This window comes from Drosophila arizonae, chromosome X, assembly GCF_054131065.1.
Source record: "Drosophila arizonae isolate 15081-1271.41 chromosome X, UAZ_ARI_1.0, whole genome shotgun sequence".
In the NCBI taxonomy this organism is placed as follows: Eukaryota; Metazoa; Arthropoda; class Insecta; order Diptera; family Drosophilidae; genus Drosophila; species Drosophila arizonae.
The window spans coordinates 16,116,793-16,139,172 of record NC_142927.1 but is presented as its reverse complement, the minus strand read 5'-3'; the positions used below and the strand labels follow the sequence as shown (position 1 = coordinate 16,139,172).

The following is a 22,380-nucleotide window of genomic DNA, read 5'->3' as shown; positions in this document are numbered from 1 at the left end:
TTTTCATTTCATCAAGCAACTTTAAAACCTCTCAAAGACACACCTCTTTGAAAGAAAGTGAAATAGAAAGTAAATAAGATATTAGATCTAGTTAATGTTGCATTCAAATGGTCAGATATTTGTCGCTAGATCGACACGCCTATCTCATGGCTGTTACAAACAAATTCACAAAAAAAAAAAAAAACAAAAAAAAAACACGAGAAATACGAAATTAAATTGAGCTGTAAAAGCTGAAAGCTTAAAAAAGAGGAATATTGATTTCTCCATTTGAAACTGCTTCGAAAAGGCGCACAGTCATAGCCAGACTTTAGCCAAGCTATTGTGCATGCCAAAGTATTGAATTCGAATTTGTACTAAAGTCATATTTCAGTCTGAGTTTTCTAGCAAAAAGTAACCGAAATCATATTTTAGCTGAGCTTGCAAAATTGCAAACTTAAATTAACAAATTAGTCAATTAGTTTGGCCACAACTAAACAGGCGCCTAGGGAATCCGATGCGAATTTATATATAATATATTTATATGTATATATATGTATATGTGTGCGCGTGTGTGTGTATCTATGTATTTATGTGCACTTCCTAGTTTATTATGGCTCAGCATTTCTGTGTGCGCCTGGTCTGCCTTTTGGGCTTATTTATTTGCCGTGTTTGCATTTTTAGTTTCAATTAATTTTGCGAAAAATCGTTTTCTCTCGCCTTGGCCAACAGCATTTTTTGGTCGAAATAATATTATTTTGTTTAATGCAGCTTGCAACAGCCGCCTCCTGCTGCTGCTCCTGCTCCTGCTGCTGCTGCTGCTGTGAATGTTTGGTTGTGTTATGTATTTCTAATGAGCCCTGTGGCAGCCACAAAGCCCCTATATACACATACACACATAAATACACATGTATATAGTGTGTGCGTGTGTGTAATTTATTTCATTTAAATGATTTATTTATTTTGTTCATTGCCTTTTGCAACTGCTCTCGCTGGCCGTGGCTGCCTTGGCCCCGGCTCACGCCCTCGCCCCACGCCCCCTTTGCATACACGATGCTGACGCTGGCGTTGGCGTTGGCATCCTTGGCCAGGACTCGTCTCCGTTTCGGGCGCATTGTTGTAGTTGTTGCTGCTGTTGTTGTTGTTAAATTGCTTCTGGCATTTGATTTGTACATCATTTTTAACGAAGCATAAAGTTTTATATGGCAACAGCAACAGCAACAGGATAGCAGTGGCAGCCACATCCTTGTTGTTGTAGCTCTTGACTTTGGCCTCTGCGGTTGAGCTATGCGTATGTGTGCATGTGTGCATGCTTGTGTGTGTGTATGTATGGGCGTCTCTTAATGAACAAAAAAGTGGCATGCAGATATTTTCTCGTTTATTTCACTTGCCAGAACAAAAAGAGCGAGAGGCTGGGCGGGGCGCCCCCGAAAACTGTTGAGCTGCCATTCTGCTCCTGACAGGATATCAAATAGGCATTTTCATTTGCAGGAAATATGAAATCAACAAATTACAAAATTACTAAACGACACAGACCCCACACAACTCCTTGGCTGCTTGACTCGTTGACTCCATGCAAACAGGCAAAAACAAAACATGCCAACTTTTCTATGAATAGAAAAGGTTATAATAGTTTTTCAGCTCGCTAATTTAAATGCCTTTGGCTGGCAGAATGCTCTCATATCTGCATGAAAAGAAACATTTTCAATTATAGTTGGGCATGCTTAAGAGCTGTTTATATCCTAAATCCACTGAGAGCGGGTGTGCAAGGTATCCGGGCTTTGTTTGGGCATCATAAGCAGTAGGAAGCGAGATGCTGTGATAAGCTATGCATATATATGCTATGTGAATATATAATATATATGAGGTATTAAAGAAAAATAAAGAAATTGACGATATACAAGTTATATCATTTACATAAACTCATAATTGAATATAAAAACAGCTTCTAGAGTCTATAGAAACACAAAATAATCATTTACTTAAATAAAATCAGAGCGGTAACATTTGCAAAGGACACCTTTCTTTGACATGAGATGTGTCCTGATATTTTACAAAAATTGTCAAATACTTACACCATGACCTAAATTTAAATTTAATAAATACCTTTTTAAGCATTTATGAAAAATATTTAGAGGCATATTTTTATTTTTATATCAGTTATATATAAATTAGAGACATAAACAAAAAATTTTCATAAAGGCTTCTAAGACTTATATTAATAAAAGTCTGTAAATTTTATTTTTCAGAAAAAATTAACATAGAATTATTTTTTGAGTAAAGAAAAATTATTTTTATTTTTTAAAATTAATTGTTATGATAAGAATCAAAAATAATTATTACAGACCAATTTTTATATAAAAATTAAATCAAAATAAGAGTAATTTTCAATTTTTATAATATAATTTTTATAATAAAAATTAAAAATAAGAGTTATGGCCTAACTTTTATTATAAAAATTGAAAATTCAAATTGAATCGAAATATCTCTTGAACTAAAGACACTAGATCATATAGAGGCCTATATATATGATATGCGCATCAATGTCTTTCATTTGATGAATAACTTATGTGTGTTTTCCCCTCTCTTCTTGGGAGCTCTTTTGGGCTAATTTTTTTTTAAATTCATAACTCTTATTTGCGGTCCCTGTTTTAATAAATAATTATGACGGTTCAATGATCACTCATGTAGTTAGTCGTAAATAAATTTTATAAAGCATATAACATGTTGATTTTACATTCTTATATTTTATTGTCTTTTTTTTTTTTTTACCTAGTATTGTATTTAATTTTTCAGCTATATCAAACTTTCCATATTTTCTTTTAAATGCTTATCCTTTGTTTAAATTTTATTGTAATTTACTCTACATATACTCATTATTCATCAAGCTAATGCATTTAGATTTTTATCAACCTTATTCACTTTCACAATAGATCCAATAATATATTATAAGATGAAAATATATTTTTTCAAAGTATTCACCTCTCTCCCATCTAATATATGTATTTTTTCGCTAGAAGGGCTAAAAAGATTGCGATATCATTTTTTGTAAAATGAATATACATTTTTATAGGAATTATTGACTTATTTCTGGTGGCCCATCGCTTAGCTCCGAGGTTTTTGTTGCATACTCGATTCATATGCCCATCTTTATTAATAGAGTTCATTACAGAACTTTTGTTATTATTACAGACTTTTCACAGTTCTTAAAATTAATATGTAATGGTCTCTGGGACTTGATGCATATACCACATGCTAGATCTTTAACTTTATTATGCAGCTCTTAAGCTGAAATGTGTTATTCTCTTTAAGCTGCTCAGCTCATAAATAAGTGATGTGATTTGGGAAGACATGGCATTTGAATATTTCAGATTAATTTAACAGAAAATCTTATCACATTTATCAAAAACTCTGCCCGGTGAATGCAGAAGGCTATAGACAACAGAAGTACAACTTGTTTCTGTCAATTATGTTCATATTAGAATTTAGCTACAGCTCTATCCTCTAATTATGCTATATGTAAGAAAGCTATACCCCTCTAGTTACTATATTGAATCATATCATATCATATACTATGATATCAAATACTATTCATATCATATCATATGCTATATTATCATATCATCAAATAATACCACTAGCTTAGTTTTTATTCAATCAATGAATTTCTTTGAGTGTAACTTTAGTCCAACTGCGTAATTAGTCTTCTGGCTTTTACTACTACCTTTGAGCTGCAGTCGGTCTCTGTGATGCTGCTGCTGCTGCATCTGTCTGATACCTATGCCAACAACTACAAACTCCGCGGGGTGCATTGCAACAAAAATCAACCGAAAATCGACAGGCGACCAAAACTGAAGCCACAAACCTGAGTCCCTGTGTTTGTGTTTGCCTGCCGAAAGTCAAAGTCAATGTCGACTACTGTTTACAGTCGAGTTGCAGCAGTTGCAGCAGCAGCAGTTGCAGTTGCAGTCGCTGTGGCAATTAAGTCAAACAATTGCAGCAGGAAGTTGTCGCCCCATTGCCTTTGGCTCTCGGTTTCGCTGCTGCTCCCACTCCTACCTCTCAACTGCTCAATCCTGCTCCTCGTCGCTTGTCAAGTCAATTGGTTTGCCACCACAACATTAATACAGCTTGGTCTTGCCACCGCCTCACCCTTAGAGCCGCGCCCCAGCCCTCGCCTCACCATATTTGCCTTCACGCAGCGTTGCCCGCTTTGGTCTTAAGTAAATATTTGGCCTACGTGCCCATTACGTGATTTTCCGATAGTCTCGTCGATGATGTTGATGATGCTGATGCACTTGAGATGCAGCGTCAATGATGAGCATGATGATGCTGCCGCTACCTCACCCACTTGACATGGCCGGCAAGCGGAACGAGGGAGAGACCGGTGCTGGATGGGCCGTACATATGTGTAGATCTACTCGACTTTTCTATCTCTCTCTCTCTCTCTCTCTCTCTCTCTCTCTCTCTCTCTCACTCTCCCTCTCTCGCTCCCTAAGTGCATCCAAATGCAGCGCCTACAATTACATTCGACTTTCTCGCTCGCTTCTCACAGTAGTCGCCCGGAAATTTAAACTGTCATAAATTAGTATCGTCTTTATCAATTCACAAAATGTCTAGAGCTCAGTTTTTTTCATTTTAGTTGAAGAAGAAGAAGTTGAATAACCCCTTTACTCTGAAGATGGATTTCTATTGTGTTCGTTTATGGAATTCCATTTCGTGTTCTTGGTATGAACTGAAACTTAAACGCAGTCTGTTGTGTGGTCTGTGATATAAATATATTTTTTTAAAATTAAATACAAATATAAATAGCAGGCAGAATATATATATTTATTTATTTTATTTTATTTTATTATTATTTTTATTTATTTATTTATTTATTTATTTTTCTTTTTGTGGAGCGTAGAATGCTTGGAGTATTAGCACTTCGAAGGGTGTTTAGAGGATCTCCTAGTAGAGCAGTCTGGACTAGAAAACTCATACTTCTTTAATTCTTTGCTCTTTGTTTATATCAACTCTAATTAATCTTTTTGTTCTAGAAGGCTCCACTGTGCATTTTATACTTAACTCTTAACTTAAATTAAAATGCATAGATTATAAGAAAAGCTAATTGTGGCAATCCATAAATTGATTATTTGGTAGTTCCCTTTATAAATAAAACTGGGCCGTTGGAATTACAGCTAGTATTTAAATAATTTAAAACGAAAATAAATAAATAAAATAAATATATATATATATAGTCTACGAAAACAAGCTTTTCAATAATAACCACTGACCGGAAGCTCTGGGAGGGTTATTTTATATGCCTATCCGACAGGCTTGTGTGGTCAGTGTAATTATGGAAACTAAGAGAATAGAGATTGTTAAGGAAACTTAGAAATAATTATTATAGAATATGATAAAAAAAAATATAATAAATAGAATAGCAAAATCCATACATAATGTGGTAGCAAGGTTTTAATTACTGTCTTATTTTAATTAATTAATTTTATTCTTAATTAATTTTTTATATATTTCTAAGCATTTATTGAATCAAAAATATATATGCTTATCATATTTTTATATTATTTCAATTATTTTTATGTATATTTACTATTGCCTTTTTTGTACATTTATTTAAATAATTGAAAATAAGTTGTCTTATTTGGATTTTATTTAATTTATTGACTTGTCCTATTTTGATTTCATTTTAATTATTTTTTAAAAAATTTTGAAAAATAAATTGACTTTTTTTTAAATATTTTTTGTGTGCGTTTATCTTATATATTTGTTTGTACATTTTTTTTAATGATTCAAAATAAATTTTTTTGTCTTATTTTTATTATTTTCTGTGTACATTAATTTTATATGTACATTTTTTAAGTGATTAGAAATAAATTGACTTGGCTTATTTTGATAATTTCTTGTGCACATTTATTATTGTCTTTTTCTTTGTAAATTTATTTAAATAATTAAAAAAAAAAAAAAAAAAAAGTTGACTAGCCTTATTTTGATTTCATTTTATTTATTATTTGAATAATTAATAAATAAATTATTATATATTTGTTGTACATTTATTTCAATGATTGAAAATAATTTGACTTGCGTTATTTTAATTTTAATTTTTTACATTTATTTAAATAATTAAAAATAAATTATTTATCTTATTTAAATTTTATTTGTATTCTTTTTAGTATACATTTATTAAATTTTTGTTTTTACATGTATATAATCCAATTTGAATGCAATCTTTTCAACTCAAATCCTTTTCATGATTAGCCACACTTTAATTTTCTATGGCTTACTTAAGCGCAAAATTGTTTTTCGCCCATGAGAATCGCATTGAGAGGTGCTCATTGTATTACTTTTAATGGGGCTGGTGTATCTAGTGTACAGTTAGCTGCACACTTTTCTTTTTTTTTTTTTTTTTTTTTTGTAGATTTCAAATGGCTCAAAATGCCGACCACGCCCCCAAGAAAGAAATAGTGAATTTCACTTAAGTTTGCAGCTGGTGCCGCTGCGTTGGCTTTGACCGCGAATATCAACAAGCCCCAATCATCAGTCCGTCAAGTGGCAGAGCCACGCCCACCGCCACAATGCCCCACAGCTGGGGTGGCAGCAAATTGCAGCGGCCGCATCGACGTTGCCTGGCTGGCGTCATAATTAGACGTTTTGGCAACGACTTGCTCCCGTTGCAAGTGGCAACTGGCAAGTGGCACGTTAGAGTGGAAGCCAAAGGCAAGCCATTTCGGCCAGCTGATAAAGTCGCGGCGAGTGAAACTGAAACTGAAAGCTTCAGCTATAGCCCAACCAGAAATGAACTGGATTCGGCAGAAATTCCATGGCGAACCCAGCTCAAGCCGTCAGTGGCACAGGTCAAATGGGCCTCATATTTGGGCCGGAGGATGCTGATGTGCCCTGACAGCTGTGGCTGGTCGCTTCACCGAGTTTACCGCTAACTGCTTTTTCCAGCTTACACATACAGACACACATGCACACACACGCAGTTATGGCCATGGCCATGGCCAGGGCGTATAAATATTTATAAACAAAAAGCCAAGACAAAGCGAAACGCAGGCAGCTACAAATCCGTTATAAATAAAACATAACGAGTCGAATTGTTGGGAACCACTTGAAACGCAACTGAAACCGAGAAATAAGCACACAAAATGTCAAAAACAATAAATCAAAAGGCAGCCAAAAAAAAAAAAAAGTGGGAGAGGGAGTGGAAGAGGGGCGAGCGTGGGCGAGGGGTGGCAGCGGCTGGTGCGTTCTCCAGCCGCTCAGCGAAACGGAAGCATCTCAACGGCCGACGCAGCTTGGGCACGTTCCCAGCTTTTGGGTCTGCGCCCCAAAGGTAACAAGCGATAAATAAATGCGTACGAGGCGGTGCGTCAACTGTGGGCGGCGGGAGGGCAGGGCGGGGCAGGGCAGGTAGGGACTTCGTAATGCGGCCTTACAAATTGCAGATGACACTACAGAGACAAAGAGCAACAAAGAAAATAAAAAAGGGCAGCCAGTGTGCATGTGTGTGTGTGTATGTGTGTGTGTGGGTCAGGGAGCTGGCAGGCGAGTTCCAAGTGGAGCATGTCTTTTGGCTTGCTGACGGCATTAACGAAGGCAATACAGAAATTGTTGCTGTTGCTGCTGCGCAGGCGTCGCGGCGTCGCGGCGTCGCGGCGTCTGCGTCTGACGCGGCATATTTGTCGGCGTTTTGCATTGTGAACAAAATTGAATTGAATTGAATTGAATTCGTGACAGCGGAAGTTTTGAAAGCGCTGCGCGAATTGGGGTTAAGGCAAAGACGAGCGCATAAATCGACTAACAATATACACATGCAACTACACACACACACACACACTGACAGGCACACTCCTATGTAACTGCATTCACTTATGAGCCAAAGATTTCACAAAGATTTCCTGTGTCACACTCACACTCAACTAATTCAAATTGCTTGGAGCTCAAATTTAGGCAAGTTGCCAACGAAAAACAAAGCAACAATAAATGTTGCTGGCAGCATGTGCCTGGGCAACAAATGTTGCTAAGCGGCAGCAGCAGCAGCAGCAGCATCCACAAAACCTATATCCACATGGCGCACTGTGGTTGAACCGACGAAAGCAGCAAATCAATTTGCTAAATAATAATGATGTTTTAACGATGCACAGTAAGAATTGAATATTAAAGTATTTTATTACAAAGTCATGACTTTTTGTTAATACAGTACAGAAAAATGTTTATGGGCATTTCGCCAGTCTACTTTTTGCAGAGCGCGTACTGGTTTGTGTTTGTTATTATCTTGTGTCAAATCTAGTACTAAGCATTTGCAAAAAAAAAAAAAAAAAAAAAAAAAAAAAACCGGTTGAGAAACATTTGTTTATAATAATTTGGCAAATAAATATATAAATTATTAAAAAATTATTAATTTAAGAATTATATGTTGTAACATGGAGGTTTTGTATGCTTTATATTAATATTTATCTAAATAATAATAGAACTAGAATACATATTTGCGTAATAATTATACTATTAATACAATATTAATTGTATTATATAATATAATTGTACTATTTTTATTAATTTATTTAAATATTTTCATATAATAATGACGCACATATTTGTTGAAACCAGCCTTGTCTTAATATAGTAGTATTCACTTATAAATAGAAACATTTTTAATTAATTAATTTAATTAAAAATATTTTCATTAACAAAAATATCGGTAGCATTAAATCTTCTCAATTAACAGAAATTCCAATAAGAACTTGCCAAACCACTGTGCAGCGCATGAAAGTAACGCCAACATTAAACTAAGCCGGAGAGAGAGAGAGAGTGAGTGTAAGCGATAGGGTGACAAAGAGAGCGCGCGTGTTGCGGCCCACAACGAACAGAGCATAGCGAGCAGCAACATCAACAGCAGCAACAGCAACAGCAGCAACGGCAACAGCAACAGCAACAGCAGCAACAGCAGCCGGCAAGCGACCGGCCCGAGATGCTGCGAACGTTCAGTAACGGACAAACGTTTGCCAGGTGAACAACGAAGCCGACGCAAGGCGAACGAAGAGCGAACGAATTCGAGTCGTGTTTATTGTCTGTGTATTTGTCGTCGTGTTTTTGTTGCTGTTGTTGTTTTGTCAGTGACAGTGGCAGTGCTCGTGCTTTGGCGCTCAGCCCACGCGCGTATGTGTGTCGTATAAATTTTGTTGGTATTTTTTTTTTTGTTTTGGTTTCGCTATTAGTGTAGCAACATTTCGCGGCCAGCAGCAGCAGCCGCAGCAGCAGCAGCAGCCTCCGCAACATGCAGTGGTGAAATTGGCCGAGACCAAATAACGAAACGAAGCGAAGCTGAAGCTGAAGCAGCAGCAGCAGAAACTCAACACGAGCAACAAATCATTTGGCTTGCTGTCGTCTGTTTGTCGCCTCGCCTGCAGGATACGCGACGAGGACGTGAACAAAACAGAACAACGCTGGCCGTTGACCGAGTTGCATCGCAATCGCATCGGTCTCTTCCCTCAGCAGAGGAGCGCTACTAACGCCATAGCTGAACAAGTGCCAGAAAGAGATACCGATAGTGAGAGAGAAAGAGAGAGAGAGAGAGGGAGTGTGTTTGTGTAGTAGTGAGTGGGAATCAAGCAGCAGACAGTGGCAAGAGAAACCGAAATTGAAATCGGAAATCGTAAATCGGAGCGGCAGCTGTTGCATGCGGCCGCCGTGCCAGACTCAGTGACGCCGCCGCTCAGCGTCCGCGTGCCGCGTGCTGCGTGTCTTTGCGTGTTTTTGTTGTTTTTTTGTTTTGTGCCTACACCGTTCGCCCATTGATCCTCGCGAGTGACAGAGACACATACACTGCAAGAAGATTACAACTACAAAGAGTGTGAAACAGCCAAAGAAGAGTGAACGAGTGAGCAAGAGAGCTAAAGAGAAAGATATATAAAGTGAGCAAAAGTGAGAGGGAGAATTGGAATCTGCATTTGGCTTAGCTAAAGACCCTAAGATGATGTTGTTGCTGCAATTGGCTGCGCTGCTCGCCTGCCTGGCCCATGCCGCCGCCGGCGTCAGCATCAACGCTAATGATCCATGCTACTTCGAGGGCAAGCCGCGCAAGTGCCTGCCGAGCTTTGTGAACGCCGCCTACGGCAATCCGGTGCAGGCGTCCAGCGTCTGTGGAGCCCAGAAGCCGGAGCGCTTCTGCGAGCTGCAGCGCGACGGCAGCGCAGGCGAGTGCCGCGTCTGCGACAAGTCGGAGCATCGCTATGGTCCCGCCGCCCTGACAGACCTCAACAATCCGAGCAACGTGACCTGCTGGCGTTCGGGCAGCGTCAATGTGCCACACGATCCGGACACTGCGCCGCCGGACAATGTCACCCTGACCCTGTCGCTGGGCAAGAAATACGAGCTCACCTACATTTCGCTTTCGTTCTGCCCCAAATCACCGCGCCCCGATTCCTTGGCCATCTACAAGAGCTCCGACTTTGGCCAGACCTGGCAGCCCTTCCAGTTCTACAGCTCGCAGTGCCAGAAGTTTTACGGCCGGGCGGATCGTGCCAAGATCAGCAAGTTCAATGAGCAGGAGGCGCGCTGCATGAACTCGCAACATGATGCAGCCAGCGGTGGCGCCGCACAGCGTTTCGCCTTCAACACCCTGGAGGGCCGTCCGTCGGCCAACGATTTGGACTCGTCGCTGGTGCTGCAGGATTGGGTAACGGCTACGGATATCCGTGTGGTCTTCCATCGCCTGGAGCTGCCGCCGCAGCTGCTGCTAAGCCGCGAACGGGCCAAGGGCAATGCGAACAGCTTCAGTGACGAGATGACCGCCAGCCAGGAGGAGGAGCTGGATGGCCATGAGCTGGATGAGCAGGATGAGTACGATTACAATCTGCATGACAACGACAGTGCCGGCTACGATCAGGAGGAGTACGAAGAGCCCAAAAAGCATCTCGAGCTCGACGACGAACTGCATCTGGACTATGCCAACGATGGCGAGAGCAAGCGCCAGTCCAAGCACAAGAGCAGCCTCTACGAGAAGCACTTCCAGGGCAAATTGACTGTCAGCACTCCGATGCCATTGCCCCCAGCACCGGCCAAGACCACGCCCCCAGCCAAATCATCAACATCCACACAGTCGGGCACATCGGATGCCGCCGCAGGAGTCGCTGGTGCCGCTGCCGTTTCCATGCAACAGATGCTGTCTGTGTCGCAGCATTACGCCGTCTCCGATTTCGCTGTGGGCGGTCGCTGCAAGTGCAATGGCCACGCCTCCGAATGCATTGCCACCAGCACTGGGTCGAGCAGCGCCCTGCATGCCGACGCTGACGATGGCCAGGACGACGACAATATTCCCACGTCCCTGCACAGCCACTTTGGACGCACTCCGTCCGGCCTGCAGCTGAGCGCCAAGCTGGCCATGACCTGCGCCTGCAAGCACAACACCGCCGGACCCGAGTGCGAGCGCTGCAAACCCTTCTATTTCGATCGGCCCTGGGGACGGGCCACCGACAACGATGCCAACGAATGCAAAAGTGAGTCAAGCAATCTATCTAAATGACATACATACCCATACATACATATATACGTATATCTATGTAGTGATAAATATAAAAGATTCCCCAACAGTTCCATAAAAAAAATGCTTTTGCAACGTTATACTACTTGCCATAAAAGCAAATATATCCTCACTCTGCCATATGCTACGTGACATATATACACACAACCATATGCGAGTATATACAGATGTATATTACGTATTCCCCAATGCTGCATAAAAAATATGCTGCTGCTAATATCAATAAAAGCATATCCCAAGGTGTATATAATCTATATATACTTGAATCTATATGCTATAAAACTCAGACTTAAGCATTATACACAATTCTCATATATAGAGTTTTTGTACTATATTATATTATACATATATCATAATGATTCATGTAAAATTTAAACCTAGGTATTATATTGTATTATATATCATATTGATATAATATCCATGTCAAATATAAGCCTGGCTCTTTTTTTTTCCTTGAAAACCTAGGCTTTACTTGAATATTATGAATCAATGCACTTTAAACTGATAAAATACCAATGAAATGTTTCGAAAGCATGGGACTCAATATACGAAAAAAAAAAAAAAATACAAATCAATTTATTTGTCATTAATTAAATATTAGCTTTAGTTAGAATTAGGAGGCTTTATGGACCAGCGGCAGTGCTTATGGGATTTACTGCTTAGTTTTGTTTCAGATTCACAATCTTAAAGACAAAATCTTATTGTTTATATTTTTTCAAAGCAAGTTCGTATAGTGATAAGAATTTTGTACTTTTTATTCATTTATTTATTTGAATGTTTATAAATAATGTTTATATATAATTTTTAAATAGCTCTCTTTTATATGCATTTAATAAAAATAAATAAATAAATAAAAATAATAAAAATCTTATCACCATAGGAGTTTGCCTATATAGTATTTCTGGTTTTTATCGGAGGTCACATTGTCGCGTATTAATTGAAACTAAATTCGCCTTAGTAAAAAAAAAAAAAAAAAAAAAAAAACTATGATGATGCTTCTGAAATTAAAAAAGGTATTTTAAATGGGGCATTGATATTAATAGTGGAGTTCAATGTAAAAAAAAAATTGAAAAAAAAAAAAAAACAATTTTGAGTGCTCTAGTCTAGACTGCTCAAACACGAGAATTCTTCGAAGAACTAATACTCCAACCAATCTTCAGCTTCAGCAATCTCACTCTATAATCGATGAAATTCAGTTAAAAATTTTTATGTATTCTGATAGAACTCAGAGCTAAAATATAATTACATATCAAATATTTATATAAATATTTTTGTAGCTTGCATAATTGAAATTTATTTTTAGCAAACTCAAACCTCAACCCAACTAGGCTAGGCAAATATCAAAACTCAAAGAGCAATTTTTTATTGTGGTTGTTCCAATCAGTCGAGCAACTCATTTGGCAGCTGCATTTGATGAAATATTTCATTTGTTATAGTTAAAAATATTATGAATATGAAATGGGCATAAGCTGCTAAGTGGGTCAATATGATTCTACGATATTTGTGTATTTATTTGGTCGAATGATGCGCAAAATGCGTAATAATATGTAAAATATTTCTCCATTTGAACACATATCAAAATTCAATTAAATGCAATTAGTTGCTATTTATGCATTTTTTTTACAAATATTTTCTGGATGGCAGCACTCAAAAGCAAATTAAGAGAAATATATTGATAATAAATATTGAACAAAATTCGTGGAAAAAGTGATATAGAAAATATGTATATACCAAAAGTAATTAAAATTGGGTACGAATTAATGAAATACACTTGCTAAAAATATTTAATAAAAAATCAATTGGGTTTGTTTAAGCAATGTCAAAGTTACAAGTTCAAGAATCTATATATATTTTTGCTCTAAGTAGATTGAGCTAAACACACACGCACACACGTTAAAGTTGAAAATTCTTTATAGCTGGCATTCACTGTCGCCTCGGTGGGACAGTCGTGTGTTCTGTTGTTGGCCCCGTCGAGTGGCGTTTTCAATTGCGTCCATTGTGCGGCCGGGTCCACTCCTGAAGCGCAATGAACTCAATTCAATGCATTGCCATGGAGCGCATTCGATTGCCCAATGGCCATAGCCTCCGATTGCCAATGCCAGTCGCCAGGGCTCGACGACGTCATCGGCATTCTTCTCTTTGCATTTTTGGTGCTTAATTCAACACTTGGACGGCGCATTTGAATGCCTCGACGTGCCACTCCAGCTCCTCCAACTTCTCCAACTCCTCGAACTCCTCCAGCATTCAGTTCGTTTACCAATCGAATCGATTCCAATCGAATCGTAGCAATGTGCAACGATCTCCCTCAGCTACGTTGGCATATTTGTTGTCAAAGTCAGCGGGTCATTTATGCCATCGTCGGCGTTGTCGTCGTTCTCCTCGTCATCATCATCATCATCATCATCATCATCATCATAATTATCATCATTATCATTATCATTATCTTGATTTTGAGCAGCCGGCGAGCTGTGTCCACATTGGTTCAAACCAATTATTTGTGTTCTCTTGCTTTTGGCTCAGCATTGTCCGCACCTTGCGCAGAGTGGAAGACGATGTGAGAGAGGGAGTGAGATAGGTAGAGGGAGAGCCAGAGGAAGACTGACAGCCAGCGACACCCCCAATGCACACCCTATACACCTTATCCGTGGCTATTTGACTGTCTGCCGCTCGCCTCCACAGAGAGTCATAAATTACTAACGATTAACTTTTTGTGGGCCGACGACGAGAACGACGACGACGACGACGTCCTCTCCATCCAGAATTAATCAAGGAAACAAATGCTCAGCGTGCGACGTCAAGTTAGGGCGACGCTCGCTGACATTACATTGCGGGTCAACCCCATAACGGCAAACGCAGTCAAAGGTCAGCCTCGTAGTCTCTGCTTATTTATGGTCCTATGTACCGAAATCTCCTGGGCAATTGACATTGGCCGTGAGCCACACAGATTTGACCAACTCAATATATTTAGTGCAAAATATAATAAATCTATAGACATATATCAATTTAAATATATGGTATGTCTACCAGGCAAAGGCAGCTGTGGTAGACTACATGAGGCCATAGTCCACATTCCAGATTTAGACTAACTTGCGCAGTTTTATGTCTAAAATTCCTCTCAAGCCTTCAGTCGACACCATGAAGAGGGAGAGACTTGAATCAGAAGTGTTTAGATGGGTTCCAAGGATTCGTTAAACGTTATCGATCCATTTCCATAAAATCGATTAATATCGGTAACAAAAGTCAGCAATTTTACCATGCATAAAACAAATCTTGATAATTGCTAAGAGTCTTCTTCGTGAAGATTAAGAGACAATTAAAAATTATCTCTGATTAGAAATCATTAATTAGCAACGCAATTAATATAATCGAATGTGTGTGTGCCAAGCTAGAATTTTGTATGTTTGCAGCTTTTATGGGCAGGATTCGGTGATTGGGCAAAACAATTATCCATGCAAATTTATTGCAGTTGATGTTTTTCGTTAACGTTCCATTTAACTGGCGCTCGGTAGCCGTTTGATTAGCATAGAAATCTAGCGGCTCTCACTGCTAAAAGGAGAACATAAAATTAATTTAACGCACAAGTCGCTGCGATTTGATTGCGAGATTAAAGGCTTTAATATGAATTTACTTTCTTTTTTTCTTTTCTCATAACCATTGCGCCTAGAGGGCAGCTTAGCTTGCCTAGGAAAGTCGCACTCGCACTCGTATTCGCATTCCCATCCGCATTCTCATTCCTTTCCCATTCGCTTTCCGACAAGAAACAAAAAATGAAGAAAAAAAAAAAAAAAATACGGAAACAAACAAACTCGAAGCGCCGGCAAAGGCAAGTGATAAAAATATTTATGTCGAGCGAAGTTAACAGCGACGTCTGCCCTGTTTTGGTCCGGGCCATCCATTATTTGAAGTACCAGGACCCAGACCCTGTCATCCTGCTCCTCCTCCTCCTCTTTAACTGACCAGCTGCCCATGAAAGCTTCGGCAAGATTTACGCGAAACAGAGCTGAGCAAATATTGAAAGAGGAATCGCTCTACGATTGCTACCTGCAATCGTGCGGCTTATCTCGAGGCCTACCCCAAAATTAAATATATATATATACAAAAACCCAGCCTGAACCAGAGCCAAAGCCAAACCCAAAGTCCCGGACTGTGAGTGCCATGCGATGCGACCCGCTTCCGACTCATTGAGTCGCACATTAATATTTAGATTTGCTTTATTCACCAGCAATTTGTTTCGATTTCGTTATGGAAGCGCACAGTGGTCCGAAATTGCTCAAAATATATGGCCTATACATTTATATTTTATTTTAATTCGTTTACTTGCTTATAAAAATTGATAGATATATAATTTCAGAGATGTATATATATATATATATATATATATATATATATATATATATATATATATATATATATATATATATATATATTTATATATATATATATATATATATTATTTATATTATTTATATTATATATATAGATAGATAGATTTGTGAATTAATTCATAGAATATTTATGAGTTGTGTGGCTCTTATTATTTTTGGCAATATTATTTTTATTTAATAATAGAAAAATAAATTGTAATAAATTTTATACTGAATAATATTTAAAATCTTTTATTACAAATTAGTTTATAGAGCTTTATTCTTTTTAATTGGAAATATATCAGATATTGTTGAGTCACAGCAGGGAGCTAAATATATGCAAGTATAATAATTTTTGTTCTCTTGGAAAGTAAGAGAGCTAGATTCAGATGTGCTCGACTAGCATATACCTATACCAATATTATTTAAAATGTATTTAAAATATATTTGAAATATTTAAAATTTGATTTTCTAAAGGATGTCTAATATAAAGATGAAGGGATATCTAAGAAGGAAAAATTATTTAAAATTGCGAAAGTATCAAATATGTGGAAGATTTTACAAAAGCCAAATATTTGTATACTCTGAACCCATTGAAAATGAGAAATCAGGGTATAATTATTTTGTTTGATATATTTTTTTAGGAACCTACATATTTATATACAAAATGAGTTTGAGCTTAGCTCTTAAAAAATACTCGAGATATTTTTTAAAATGGTAGTTTGATATTATATTTAGATATGTTGTATATCATATATTTCTTTATATATTTATATGCATTTCATTAATGAGAAATAAGTTATTCATAATTCAAAGTTGAAAGTTGATCAAATTCAAATTAGCTTTTTGCCCATATGAACTGAATGCCGAATAGGGCTCTACTTCAATATAATTTGAGTTAAGCTGCTCAAAAAGAATTAACATACACCCCTATATTTTAATATATATTTTGAGAGTAATATGAAAATTTGAAAATTAATTGCACTTCGAAATTTATTTTTCGTAGTGCGCCTAGACTATACAAATAAAAGAATTTATTTGAAATATATATAGATAGACAAATTGATATCAGCATTTGGTAGTTTACAAATATAATTAAAAGCAAATAGTTTCTTAAAATATGTTTGATATCACTTTTTGTATAGCTTATTTGCTGCTGCTGCTGCTGTATTTACCTGTCTATTTGGGCAGGGCTGAATCAAATTGTGGTCCACTGCTACAATCGGGTTGTTTGGGCTGCTGGGCCGTTGGTTGTTGGGCCGTTGGGCTGATGGGCGTGGGCATGTCGCGCGATACTACTTTTGGTCTCTGGGGCCAAGTGAAGCGCAGCTAATGCGCGCCATCTGTTAAATTTTCAGTTTTTCAGACTTTTTGGCAGCGGCTGCTGCAATCGAAGTGGGAAATGCCAAATGGGAAATGGAAACAGTGAGCGCAGGCCAAACATAGGCCAAAGGGCATTGTTTGTCGCCCCCATAGAGAATTTTATTTCTTTATTACATTTATTTGTGTGTAAGTACATAAGTGTGTGTGCGTGTTTGTGTGTGTGTGTTCACCGTTTACGGGGGTGGCTGAGGCGAGGCTAGAGGGGTGCGGCTTGAACTAATTCGCGGCATTTACATTGCAATCTCATGCCATGCCATCTCATCCCGGTTAATCCCGACAGCTGTGCGCATTTTGCATGCCCACAAATGGACAATGGACAACGGGATAGCTGTACGGCGGAACAATGGAATGGGCCAAGCGTTTATAGCTGAAAACGTTTTTAGTTTGGCCAATTTCTGTTTATTTTTCTTTTTATGATTTCCTTTGGCTCTCCTGACTTGCAACAAATCGCGCGATTGCTCAGCGCCATCGGAGCTATCGGAGCTAGCAGAGCGAACAGCTGGCAGTTAAGTTGTTGCACATATGCAACAAGAATCATTGCGGCTCTTATGTCTGGGGCAGGATTCGTGAGCAGGAGGCGGCAGGAGGCGGCCACCGAGTTGGGTGGAGTTGCGCGAATGAATCGCTTGGAATATAAAAACAAAATGCAACACTTTATTTTGCAACCGCAACAATGTGGCTCTATTGTGGGCGGGGCTGGGGGTGGCAATGTAAAAAAATGCTGGCAGCTTTGCTGTGGTTACATTTTGTTGCTGTTTGTTGGCGTCGCGCCTGAAAGTATGCTGAAAAAGCGTTATATAAAAAATAGCATAGCGCAAAAAACTAGACAGAGGCACAGAGCGATAAGCGACAGAGAGATAGAGAAAGAGTGGAGAGAGAGGAGGGGGGGGGTGCGAAGAGAGGGAGGGCAAGTATGAGAGTTAGTGGGTAGTTGATGATATCCTTGCATTGAGCTTGGGCATGCATAATGAGTGTCCTTTGTGCGCGACTCAACTTAATTCAACTACAATCGACTCCAACCCCAAGTGCAGACTGTACTTTATTTGTGTTGTGCTAGGGAATGTGTGTCCCTCTCTCTCTCTCTCTCTTCCACTTGCTCTCTGTGTGTGTGTGTAAGGGACAATATTATGAGCGTGATTTGTTGTTTTTGTCTAAAGCATGAAAGGAATTTTAGCTCAAAGGCTACAAAAAAATGCCACAGCTAAACTACAAAGGAATTTTAATTAGTCTAACGCAGTTGAATATATTCAATTATGCACAGCTCTACAGATATTTGAATGGAATTCTATTTTCAACAAATTTTAGAATGTTGATAGCATATGAAAATCAAGTATTTACAATTATACACTTTGTGGCAGTTGATATAGAAAAATTTGGTGAGCAGTGCAATTATTTGGCCTGAAATATACTCAATAAATAGCTGGAGTGTGTGGCCAATGCCTGAAAGTAAGTCAAGGCTATTGCTAGCCAAATTTCTATATCCATCTGGAACCCCTGTAGAGTTAGACACTTCAAATATTCTTTTATAGCAAGCGAAGCTCAAATTTTGTTTGGAATAAACAATAAAATATTATAAGACATATTAATATACATATTTATGATATTAATATAGATTATGAAAGAGCTCCCTAGAGAAAGAGGCAGAGAGAGAGGGAGCTAGAATCAACGGTCTTTTCCAGATTCTGCTAAAATATATGACATAGTAGAGTGTATATGAGTACATATTTTCTGCAATTTTAGATAGCTTCCGTGGCATGAATTTAGAGAATGTTCTGCTTGACTTGAATACTTTTACTGGTCTTATATGAATTAGCACATGTTCAGAATTAATTGGTAATTTTGGGAAATAATATATGTACATATAATAATTCGAATTGGTAAGGGGAACAGTTTTTTTTTTTTCGATTTACACAGAAATTTAAATTATCAAGAATTATTGAGAACGAATTTCTTTCGATTTTCAATTTAGCGGAGTACGAATTATCGAGACTCGACTGTATTTCGTTTCATTGTGGAATATAAATTAGATTTTCTAATAGCAACAACGTACTGAGTTTTGACCTTCCGCATGTCATGTGTGATTTGTTTGTGATTTCGTCTTAGTATGTCAGAGCTGATGCCTTCTGCTAGCTAAATTGCTTATAGGTTTAAGTTTATTAAACCTCTCTAATAGACAAATTCATATACTAGCTATCTCCTAGTCCAGCATAGCCCAAGCTTGTCCACAAATACAACTTGTATTATATTGCTTTGAATATTTCTTCAACTCTATCAAAGCTCTAGATTATTAATATTATTTCAATGCAAGCATAGAGAAGTTAAAAAAAAAAAAAAAAAAAAAATGAAAATAATGCCCAATTTTTTCCTAGTCAAATTTGTCCTGACAAGAAATCAGTTGCTCTACCTGAATCTATAAAAACCTTTCTAGCACAGAGACTCTTTTAAATTAAATAAAATGAGGAATCTAATCGTGTTCGAAGTACTTCCTAGTTGAACATATCCTCCTCCTCCTCCTTGTCACTCCCCCTTGCCACTTTTTGTGCACTCTGGCCAACAAATGCAGTTGGTTTACTTTGCTAAGCGTGCTTGAGACTCACATTTGTTCACTTGACTTTTATATATGTATATCGTTTAAGTGTGCGCTCTCTCAATATATTTATAGTATATCCATTTGAGTGGATTTCTGATCTGCCGGCTGCTTCGGGCTGGGCAATGTGGTTCCCACGTTGCCTTTAGCCAACGTCACTGGATGCAGCGCCGTGGCATCAAAACCACGCAATTTGCAACACTTTTAACACTTGCACGGCTCAATGAAGTGCAACGGCAACCGAACACCCAGCACCCAGCACCCAAATCCGCAGCTTCCTGCCATTGCCGCAAGCCCACCTCTTTGTACATGCCACAGCAAAGCCCAAGTCAAAGCAAAGCGTAAAAACCCCAAAGCGTAGAAAAAAAAAAAAATAAATAAAACGAAAACGAAAAGGAATTAAACGTAAAATGTAAAAAAAAAAAATAAAAAAATAGAAACGGAAACGGAATCTGAAAATGCTTTGGAAGCTAGAGCTGCGACTGCTGCTGCTGCAGCTGCAGCTACTGTTGCATATTGTTGTTGCATTCAAGCTAACGTGGCCGCATGATTTTGCGGTCTATGCTCCAACACCTACCAGCAGCGCCTAGTCGCCCAACCGCACGCCCCGCTCTATTAAAACCTGCTGCTACTGCTCTTACTGCTCTCTCTCTCTCTCTCTCTCTCTCTCTCTTACTCTATATGCTCTCTGCGTAATCGAATCTCTGCTTTGGCCCTTTTTGCTGGTTGGCTTTATTTGCCTGGCTTTTCATTCATTCGCAGTCAGTGCAACGCTTTCGCGCGCCCATTGCCACTGGCTACGTGCCGCAGTTTTTAACTGCCTTTTAGCTACGGCAATCTAACGTCGGGTCAGGCTGGGTCTGGCCTGGCTTACTGACCCTGCTGACCACACGTAATTCAAATGGCTTCAAATTGCAGAGCGCTCAGTGCAACCGGCGCCCTCTACAGCGCAGCGCAGCGCAGCTCAGCACAGCACAGGCCCGCCCCGCCTCCTGCCTAATGGCAACGCCTTAATCCTCGAGCATAAAGTGTTTTTGTTAAAAGAGGCCATCAATTTGTCGCCCATTAAAAATGGGCATAGCAAATTATAAACTAACCAAAATTCCAATTGGAAGTAATTAACGCCTTGTACACATGTGTGTGTGTGTGTGTGTGTGCCTGTGTTGGGGTCGAGCAGTTCAGACAGGGGACAAATCGCTGCAACTTATTTACAAACAACAGCCAGCTAAGGTCAGACTTCAATGTGACGAAGAATGAATACCCTAAAATAAATAAATAAAATAAAAATATGATCTATATTTAAATATTTATATATATTTAATATATATATATATAAATAAAATATATGTATCTCAATATATAATATCTCTTTTAATTTAAAATTTATTTATATATTTATTTAAAAATTAAAAAAAAAAATATTATTATTAAGATAAATCAAAGTTCTATGTAATTATTTTCTTGCCATTTTTCATTGAATATGATTTACAATATAAATAATATTTTAGGAAAAAAAAAAAAAAAAAAAAAAATTAAATAAATATATCAATAAATTTGGAATTTAAAGAGATTTTATATATTTCAATATTTTATTATTATTATTATTTTTTATATATGTAAGTATATTAAATATACATAAATATTTATATATATATATATATATATATATTAAATATTTTTATATATATTAAATAACTAAATATTCAGCTTGCTTCTTCTTTATATGAGGATGCTGGCAGAAATAATCTTTTTATATATAGGAGTTACAAAAAAAAAAAAAATATATATATATATATATATATATATATATATATATATATATATATATATATATATATATATATATATATATATATTGATAACTATTTTAAAGGCATTTTAAATTGTTTAGGCACTTCAATTTTAACTAACAACAAATTTTGATTTCGTAAAATAAATTTCAACATAGATGTAAAATATTTGTCTGGAAAAAGTATTACGAATTAATGAGCGAAATGAAATGAATGAATTTTTTAAGAATGAACAAACTTTTGCCAGAAGCTATAATTATATTTTTATTTTTATAAATATTAAGATTTTCGAATGCAATTCGACTGCGCATGCACAAATAATTAGATATACATATATATAAATTAGAGCTCAAATCAAAGGAACAAATATCTTGTTAAAGCCTTAACTACATAGAGATATGTGTTACATATGACTTAATAGATCTGATATACCCTTGAGCAAGTGCATGCCGAAAGACTACCAAATGCTGACAGCGCGGCCCCAAATGAATTTGTTGTTGGAACCCTGCTGCTTAGAACTGAGCGCTGAAGTGTGTGGCGATTGGAGTGTGGGGGCATAGGGTGGAAGGAGCGCTATACAGTAGCAAACAAACATATAAACACACACACATATACACACACACTCTGGCAGATAGACAGGCGCACATACCAGAGAGATGAAAAGACAGAAAATGTTAAGCACATTTCGGCTGCTATTTTACAGTCTGTGGCAGCGAGCGCCGTCTCGCACACCTCAGC

The 22,380-nt window shown here is 37.7% G+C and overlaps 1 protein-coding gene across 1 annotated transcript in view; it reads left to right on the top strand.

Annotated features, from left to right (window-relative positions):
* The first annotated feature begins 8,928 nt into the window (after positions 1-8,928).
* NetB (Netrin-B) overlaps positions 8,929-22,380 on the top strand; it is an 88,667-nt gene continuing 75,215 nt past the window's right edge. Inside the window, exon 1 of the mRNA XM_018015507.2 lies at positions 8,929-11,474. Within this exon, the coding sequence (XP_017870996.1) occupies positions 9,950-11,474 (1,525 nt within the window). The 5' untranslated portion in view covers positions 8,929-9,949. The remainder of the gene's footprint in view (positions 11,475-22,380) is intronic.